The 9,582-nt window shown below is 39.2% G+C and overlaps 1 protein-coding gene across 1 annotated transcript; it reads left to right on the plus strand.

Annotated features, from left to right (window-relative positions):
- The first annotated feature begins 1,862 nt into the window (after window positions 1-1,862).
- On the plus strand, window positions 1,863-8,138 carry LOC148354325 (galactose-specific lectin nattectin-like). Its single transcript, XM_088352023.1, has 6 exons — window positions 1,863-1,877; window positions 1,950-2,006; window positions 2,132-2,153; window positions 2,282-2,367; window positions 5,869-6,003; window positions 8,130-8,138. Exons 2-6 carry the CDS (start codon window positions 1,950-1,952, stop codon window positions 8,136-8,138), a joined length of 309 nt encoding a protein of 102 aa, XP_088208149.1. The 5' UTR covers window positions 1,863-1,877.
- The last annotated feature ends 1,444 nt before the right edge of the window (window positions 8,139-9,582 follow it).

A 9,582-nucleotide genomic window follows, 5' to 3' on the forward strand; every position in this document is an offset into this window, starting at 1 on the left:
GTTTGCCCGTTCTGAGTAAAAGCCTGTTTTGTGAGTATTCCTAGTCTGAGTTCCTGTTTGCCTGTAAGCCTGTTTTTGTTTTTGTCCCTGAGTGTTGGACGACTTTTATTTCCTTAATAAAAGTAATTGGTCGTTACGCGATTAAGTTCAACCTTCCTGCCTCCTGCCTCCGATCTGGTCCGGTCCCGTGACAGTCATAGGATCAAATCCAGCTACCAACCTCCCTGTGCATTTATACATATAGTAAACATTGTTATGCAACAGTATGCACAGAATTACTTTTGGGGGATGAAAAAAACTAAAAAGGAAAAAAGACAATAATGAAAAAACAACAGAAGAAGTAGAGAGAAAAAAACTAGATTTAAGAAAGAAAAAAGAGGTTAAATGTCACGAAACGGGCCGGGGAGCAGGAAGGCGGAACTCATATGCGTAGACGATCGGTCACTTTAATTGAGAAAGAAAAGTTGTCCAACACACAAACGGACCAAAAACAAAACAAAGCAGGCTCAAAGGCAGGCAAAATTACCAACTAGGCTTTACTCAGATCAAACGGGCATGAACAGGGTTTCAACCAGGGTTAAACAATGATCTGGCAACGGGCAGTCCCAAAAGGAGCGTTTAAGTGCTCCAAGAGCAATCAGTCCAATGCGTCTCAGCCGGTGTCAAGGGGCGGGGCTAGCTGGGCGCCATGACAACCGTGCAGGACATGACATTAAAGGCTAGAAGAATCAAATTAATACAAGGGAAATGGGAAAAAAGAAGGAAAATAATAATAAAATAAAGGAAAAATTATCAAATTCACCTGGATTGGGAACACTTGTGCTCAGGTTTTGGCGCCAACAGCCAGAACTGCTGATTGGCGCACCCTGTCCATTTAACTTCTCAGCTTCCGGAATCAAGTTGTCTGATTGTACTCACGCTACCTGTTGCCTTCAGCTCAGTAAGCCCGTACCTCTGACTCTTTGCCTGCTCCCTGTTTTCTTCTGATTGATCTCCGTTGCCGACCCGTTTCTGTAATTGCCTACGACCTGCCCTGCCCGTCTGACTCCTGAACTCTTTTCCGAATACTACGACGCTCTTCTTCTCCAGCCCCGGCCAACAACACTACGATTACGCCTGTCCGCGTCCATTCCCGCCAAGCCTTCACCCGCCTGTCAAGTTCCGTCAATCCGCCAACCAACGGATCGAAGAATCCCACCTTGTCATTTCCTTCCTTTCAATAAAACCAAGAAACGAGCGCAAGTGATCTCAGTCTTCCTTTCGTCCTGTCTGACAAAAACAATGCCTTCTTGTGTGGAGTTTGGATGTTCTCACTGTGCTTGCGTGGGTTTCCTCCGGGCACTTTGGTTTCCTCCCACAGTCCAAAAACATGCATGTCAGGTTAATTGGCCGGTTCAAATTGTCCCTAGGTGTGAATGAGCGAACGAATTGTCTGTCCCTGTGTGACCTGGGACTGGCTTGCTTCCAGTTCAGGGTGTCCCCTGCCCGAAAACAGCTGGGATGGGCTCCAGCACCCCCGCCACCCTACTGAGGATAAGCAGTGGAGATAATGGATGGATAATAATGATGGAAAAAAAAAAACTAACATCACATAATTTAGATATTTAGATATATAGCCTTGCAGCCTCACGGCCCATAAACAGGGGGTAGATGTACCAACTCATTTAGTTCCACAAAACAAATGCCATGAATGCTTCAATTAACACCTACTGTTTGGTGCGTCACCAGGTATGTGCAATTCATCCTTGTAATAAAAACTGACAACTGTAATAAGATAATTATGAAAACAGGCTGTCCTTAGACGAGTGCTGGTGTATTAAAAATCGACATACTCCCTCTGTTCTGTTCATTTGTGCGGCAGTATCACAGCAGAGAAAGTAACTAACACTTATATTTTCTGATAAATAGAATCCAATATTGGAGTTTACCTCTGTACTTTTATTCTTTAGATGGGAGTATCTCTTTTTTTGGGGTTGTGCGCCATCAGCGGACTATTCACCGGAACTGTAAGTCAAACAGAATATCGTTTTGACCATTGGATGTAAAACTGTTGCTTCTAAGTCATAGACACTGATGTGAATATCACCTTGATTCGGGTCGGTATTACAGTCTGTGTTTTTCTTTCTTACAGTGGTCTTATGTCATATGGAGAGGTTGGTATTTTTGGGTTGCAGAGCTATAACATGATAATTGATATTACTCAATTGCAAAGCTGACTTTTAGAGAGAGAGTAGCTTTTCCCAGGCCTTTTCTGTGTTCACTATCTTTGTGTCTGTTGCAGAGCAGGAATGCCCTGAGGATTGGACGCGGTTGAACAACCGCTGTTTAAAATTTATATCTGAAACACGCTCCTTTGCTGATTCCGAGGTCTGGTACATTTCGATTCGCCACTTTCATCGTTTGCAGATGCATACCTGTCAATTTCAGACGATTGCTCCTCTTATTATTCATTGGATTTACCCTTATTAAGCGATAATTACACTTACAATTGCGATGAGAACCTATTTACTCACAGAAAGACAGACTATGTAGAATATGAACACAGTTAAATTGTGTGTACGATTTTTTTTTATCTAACAAATGAAGAATGAAACATTCTTTTTTAGTATTTTTCACCGCTTGCAGTATGTTTAAGGAGTGTGCGATACCGGTATATTTGGTATCGATGCAATCTCTCATCTCTCATTAGCTACACCGCTTATCCTCAGTAGGGTCGCGGGGGTGCTGGAGCCCATACCAGCAATCATCGGGCAGTGGGCAGGGGACACCCTGAACTGGTTGCCAGTCAATCGCAGGGCACACAGGGACAGACAACTCGCTCGCTCATTCACACCTAGGGACAATTTGGACCGGCCAATCCACCTGAAACGCATGTTTTTGGAATGTGGGAGGAAACCGGAGTGCCCGGAGGAAACCCGCGCAAGCACGGGGAGAACATACAAACTCCGCACAGGAAATCTGGAGCTGGATTTGAACCCACGCAGGAGGTTCCCAAGACATGAACTGTGCCGCACATGCGCTTACCACTGTGCCGCCGTGCTGCCCGGTATCGATCCAATACAAGTAAAAATAGAATGGTATCGATCAATATCGAATCGATACTGTTTTTGCTGTCTGACAATGGAACAATTGAACTTCAAAGTTGGGACTAAAAAGTCTAGAGTTCCCTATTCTTTAATTGAATCACTAAAATGCAAACTTTAAGAGTCTAAAAAAATATGTAGATATTTGTATTAAGACTGTTTCAGAACAACTGTAGAGAGAGTCAAACCGAAAAAGTAGCGATGAAACAAAAACACAAAATACTGCATGAGAATGGCAACAGGTCAACCGAAATACCATATTTCCCAGACTATGAGGCGCACCTTAAAACCCCAATTTTGCACGTTCTAATCTGGTCTGCCTTTACAAAGCCAGAAATATGTTAATACCAATGACAAGAAAGAAAATTCAATTAAATTTATTTTTAAAAATATGGTAAATACATTCAAAAATATATAACGACAATGAGTATAATATAATATATATATTTCGATGGGCCTTATACTATGTTATAAAGGAAATTCAACGTTTTTTTTAAAGGTGAACCTTGAAAACACAGTACCTTTTACCGCACAATGTTATGAAAAAAAACAAAGTAGTCCACATAGAGTGAATTAAAACTGCATTGGATTTGATAGTTATAATGTATGTATAATATTAAAACACATTATTATTACTAGTTCCGGGTTTAATGAGTGATACCATTCATAAATAGAGAAAAAACCTGAATCAAAATGATTTTAATGAACAATCGACAAAATTGAACACGAATATAGTTTTTCTGGTTGAAGGTGTTAAATATGAAGTTTTAAGTTTGGTTCATCTTAATTTAATAATCCTCTTTTATTTCTATTTCAGTTCAATGACCGTTCATCTACTTTAATTTTTGTTATTAGTCGCAATATGTATTTTTTTTACGGACCTAAATTCTGTCAGAATTTGAAATAATGCAATAATACATTTCAAACCCTTACTTTCAACACTTTCGTCAGGAGATCTGGCGGTGAGACACAATTGTTAAGGAAGTGAAAGGGGTCGGATTAAATAAGCATAGTGTCGTCCAATCCCTTCGGACATGTTACGTTAATATGGTTTTTGTTTTTTGACTCGTTATGTTTTTACATTTTGTTTTTCTCATGTTTGAAATAATGTTTCATTCATTCAACTTTCAATGACAATTTAAATAAATGACAAAAAGGGCTATAATATAAACAAAGATAACACAATTCCGATGTTCTCCAATTAAAAATTCCAAATCCATCAATTCTCTAGGTTCAGCAGTCCACAGTCAAAGCCAAAAGAAATAATCAAAAATTCTATTGAAACCTTGATGTGAAGCTCTATGATGAACTGGATGCTTGTCGGATTCCTGGTCTAGGCAGCTCGCCACTAAAATCACCGACATTTCCAAAGAATGGAGACATTTTACCGGGAGGAAAACAAATCTGGCCTTTGAAAAAGCCCAACAAAAGAAATCAATTCTGTCTACTTTTTCAAAGAATCAACTTTGACAGCGTCGAGCCATCTGCAACACATTTCTATTCTATAGCATATGAATAACAGTATCAGGTGATGGTGTCATAAGAGTCTGCAATAATAGTTTGCAACAGTGTTTGATCTGTGCAGCCCTTTGAGACTCTTTGTGATTAAGGGCTATCCAAATAAACATGACTTGACTAGACTTGACAAGAAACATGAAAGGGGGGGACTACTCGTAGCCTGAACTAGTGACAATTACTTGTGAATTTGCACAAAATAGGCAAATCAAATAACATTATGAAAATATCAGAGACGTCAAACATTAAAAGGAGTTCTCAAATTTGTTTTAAACAGGCCTAGAGATGGCTTCTTACCCAGGTCCGTCACCACCCTAAACGAGAGCACAAAACTAAAAACACGTCGTGACATATTAGCGATTTATTTAGTTTATATTTGTTGCACTTCATGTCACGCAGCGGGTCGGGAAGCAGGGAGTTGGAACTCATTTGCGTAGACGATCTGTCACTTTAATTGAGAAAGAAAAGTTGTCCGACACACAAACGGACCAAAAACAAAACAAAGCAGGCTCAAATGCAGGCAAAAATACAATCCAGGCATTTTTCAGAATCAAACAGAACTTGCAGGAATTTCTCAGAATGTTACACCGAAGTGCAACAAAGTCCAACAAGCACAACAAGAATAAAGAGGTATCAAACAGGCATGAACAGGTTTTCAACAAGGGTAAACAACGATCTCGCCAAGGGCAGTTCCAAAAGGCGCCTTTAAGTACCCATAGGAGTAATCAGGAAATGCAGGTCAGCCGGTGTCAAGGGGCGGGTCCAGCTGGACGCCATGACAACCGTGCAGGACATGACACTTCAAATGTAGGGTAAATCTCTTGCTGGTGAAGTAAAAGGTTCTATAACACAACTACCTGTCTGATCTTCTCTATCCCACTGACTCGAATACTGCTCAGAAAACTTCCAATACTTTGACATACAAGAACTTATTTTTAAAGTAAGGGAAACAGTTACTTTCCCTGGTAACTAGTTACTTTTACTATAGAGTATTTCAGTTACTAACTTGGTTTGTTTTTGGAAGAATGAGTGAGTAACTATAACTTTTTTCAAAGTAAGATGTTGAAATGGGCTAGACATGATTGGTCTAACAGAAATCAACTTTTTTTCCCGTACAAACATTTGTACACGTCGAACACAATTTAAAATGATCAAAAAACGTATAAAATACGAGGAAAACCTGGTTGAGAGGTATGCATTCAGCAAAGAACTATTTGGATTCGGGAATTTTCGAGCCTTTTGGTCTTTTACACGTGTGTTCTTCCCGCAGACTGTATGCAACATTCTCGGTGGAAATCTGGTTTCCATTCACAATTCTGTGGAAAATGAAGTAGTCCTTCAATTGATTATAGCAGGAGCTGACCCTTTTCAGCGCTCGTGGATTGGACTGCATGACCGCATTACGGTAAAAATCTGTTTTTTGGCTTTCTAATCTACAGTAAGTAGTACTTAAGTTAAGACAATGGATCCCCATATTGATTCGAAGATGTAGAAATATACAGGCCGAGGACGTCTGTACTGTACGGATGTCATGGTGCTATTCGTTTTAGTCACCAACAACTTGTAAATGGTTCCTCCCATCTACTTATGGTGTTTATTTTGTAAATGTCTTGAGTGACTGACAGGAGAGTGTTTTTCTCAGTTCATCTGAGGGCAGGGACTCGCATGTCATGCATTTTTAAACAGTTACTCAACTCAAATAAGTAGTGGTGGGAGCATTCTGAAAAAAAACAAACGAAAAACAAAATAAAGGAAAAAAATATAAGAAAAAAACGAGAAAAAGAAGGGAAAAACAACAATAAAAACACAAAAGAAGAATAAAGAAAAAAGGATAGAGAGAAAAAGAAGAAAAGAGGAGGAAAAAAGGCATAAAGAGAAAAAACAAGAAAAAAGGGAAAACTACGGACAAAAGAAGCCAAAGAAGAAGAAAAATACAAGATAAAAGGGAAAAAAAGACAAAGAAAAAACAAATAAAGTAACAAGCTAGGAAAAAGAACGCAAAAGTATAAGATTAAAAAAGGAAGAGAAGAGAAAAAAGAAGAATAACTCATAAAGTAATAAAAAGAGGAAAATCAAAGAAAAAAAGAAAAAAACATTAAAAAAAAAAGAACAAAAGAAATTATAGGAAAAAAAATGAAAAATAAAAAAGCAATAAAAATACAGGTTTGGGGGTTCTTCTGTGTATTACTAATTCGTTTACTGCACAAAATAAATTGATGCGTTTCTGAAAAATCCATTATTCCACTTAATTACAAAAACAAATATTTTTCACTCTTCCTCAACTCATTTAAACTTTTTTGTACCTAGGAACTTTCAACTGAAATTCCTGCGCGACAAACTAATATGTCGATTAAACACATTGACTTTTCAGTGCAACAACAAAGAAACTGTAGAATTTTAAAAAAGGCCAATTGTGAAACAGTGGAAAGAGAGCCGTGCAGAAAAATTCGGGGGAAAATTATAGTGATATGCCCCCCTTAGATTCCTCTGGCAACGGCCCTGTTTTGTTCTATCCTTAATGATGACTGTCGCATCAAAATATAACATCGAAAATTCTTCAGGACGATTGACGGTGCACAGTAGTTGTTACAGTACCTGTTGAACCTGCTTTCTTTCTCAATGGCTGTGCAGGTGTTTGCGGTTAAAGATCCACTCTTATTCTACATATGAAATGAAATGAAATGATTTGCATTTACAGTGGAACCTCGGTTCTCGACCATAATCCGTTCCAGAACCCTGTTCGAAAACCGATTTGTTCAATCACCGAAATCGTTTTTCCCATTAAAAGTAATGTAAAATCGTTTTAATCCGTTCCAACAACCTGAATGTTTACCACGAACGTAAACATGAAGCTAACCCAGGCTAATCGTACGTTCGCGTTAGCGTAATCTTCCGCTAACATGAACGTGTAAAAATAAAAAAAAAGGATTATGAATAGGATGTCTTACCTTTGTGGGGAGAGAAAAATCATCAAAAGTTTTTCAACCTCTTCCAAAACTTGCGACAGTTGCTTGCTTATAGCGCTAACTTCCTTAGACGCATCACTCGATTTCACAGCCTCCTTATTCTTTACTATCGTACTGATAGTAGATTTAGCCATGCTGTGTTCACTAGCAAGATCGGAAATTCGTACACCTGTTTCATATTTAGCTATTATGTCTTTCTTAAAGGCAATAGTTGCTAACCTGCTTATTGGGGGTATTAGGGGTTCAGTGTCTTACCCAAGGACACTTCGACATGTAACACGGACGAGCCGGGATTCGAACTGGGATCCCTTGATCCCGAGACAAGCGCTCTACCTCCTGAGCCCCAACTGTATCTCTTTTAAGCTAGTACAGTTATTCCTCCTTAAATAATACTTTGAAAGGCGAAATCCATGAAGTAGAAACTGTAGGAAGTAGACGCTAGAGTAGAGTCAAAGAAAGCACTTCTGTCGAGGACTTTTACGACGATGAAAAAAAAAAAAAAAGAAATGTACTGAATATTCCGGGCTTGTCACCAATGTTCCCTCTAATCTTTTCCGCGCACCAGAAAATCTAGCCAACTCACAAAAATCCGGGCTCGAAATTGCTAATTAAGAAGCAAATTAAGTCAAAGTTACAGTGCATGAAGGTAAAAATACAAGGTTTCCCCTGACGTTGTGTATTTTGAAGTCAAGGTCGAAGTAGAACAAAGTTGAGTAAAGTCAGTCGAGTTTTTCGAGAACCGGCTTTTTCGGCTCGGCTCACTATAAGGAACTGGCTCTTTCGGGTCCTAAACGGCTCTTCAGGTTGTTTTTGCTTCTTTATACCTATATGACCAAATATGATGTAAAATGATGCACAAAATGACTTAAAGGAAGGGGGAATAGAACAAGAACGAAAAAAATACCAAAATGAAAAATTGAAAAGCTGATAAAAAAAAGAAACAAAAGGACGAGAGAAAAGAAGTAAAAATTCAGAAAAAATCCAGAAAAAAAGAAAAGAAAGAAACAAAGAAAAAAGAAAGTAGATGTGAGAGATATACAAGATATAAACTCTCTGTTGGCAGAATTACTCAGATGAAAACACTCATTTAGGTTTTAATCTCCCTCGCGAATTGGAAGGTGGACGACCGAGCGGCCATCTTCCCACAATACCCGGCCGTTGTAGGAGAAAATGCAGGTTCGATATCTTTTAAGTGTTCTTACGTGATTTAATCAAGTACACCGAGGCTTGCCATGAGGGGGAGCTCTTTATTTCGTCATCCCAAAGAATTTAGAGAACTCCAGACATAACAATGCTTTTATAGCTTCAGTTTGAGTACAACCCAAAAGGCGGCCCTAGTCCTCAGTAACAACAAGGAAGATGCTGTCGTACCCTTATTAGGACATGTTGTTCGCCTCAGTTTGCTCAGAGGGACCTTGTAGGTCCCATGCCCTTTTAGGGAAACTCAACTGTCTTGTCAAGGACCTTCTCGAAATGATGTCAACATTCCCTCACTACTGTAAGCAAGTCTTTCTGCATTTCTAAATATATGCAACTCTATTCTACAAATGCAAGTCTATTTTCCACAACACCGTACACGCCCACTTGGTCAGAAGGCGTTTTATTTTGACACATAAGCAGGAAATGAAGTCACACATAAGCGCGTCTTCACAATAAAATGAAATACAATTGAGAAACGTATTTACAAAGAAAATGGAATTAGACTGATCTTTGAAAAGTGACCATGTGTATGTGTGTGATGATAGTTTTTATATTCTGTGGGGTCCAAATTGTGGGTAAACCCCGTGTGGCCGGTCATCAGATATAAAAGGAATTTCAGGCAGGGACAATGTACATTTTCGTTCCGCTGCAGCGGGGGAGAATCGGGGAGAAACACAGGGGATGTGTTCTTGGCTCCTCAATCGTCCTCCTCCGCAGCCGGCTTTATTTAGTACAAGTATGGTGGACTTTAGACTGACACATCATTGGGTAGACATTAGACTGACACATCATTGGGTAGTCATGAGACTAAAACAGCA

The sequence above is a fragment of the Urocampus carinirostris genome, chromosome 13, assembly GCF_059441175.1.
Source record: "Urocampus carinirostris isolate Australia breed hairy pipefish chromosome 13, RoL_Ucar_1.0, whole genome shotgun sequence".
NCBI lineage: Eukaryota > Metazoa > Chordata > Actinopteri > Syngnathiformes > Syngnathidae > Urocampus > Urocampus carinirostris.

What these genes read in the sequence shown, in the direction of transcription:
- LOC148354325 (XM_088352023.1), top strand. Translation starts at nt 1,950, where the DNA reads ATGGGAGTATCTCTTTTTTTGGGGTTGTGCGCCATCAGCGGACTATTC. An exon ending in GCGGACTATTCACCGGAACT is followed by an intron (nt 2,007 to 2,131) that starts GTAAGTCAAACA and finishes TCTTTCTTACAG; the next exon opens with TGGTCTTATGTCATATGGAG. An exon ending in GTCTTATGTCATATGGAGAG is followed by an intron (nt 2,154 to 2,281) that starts GTTGGTATTTTT and finishes TGTCTGTTGCAG; the next exon opens with AGCAGGAATGCCCTGAGGAT.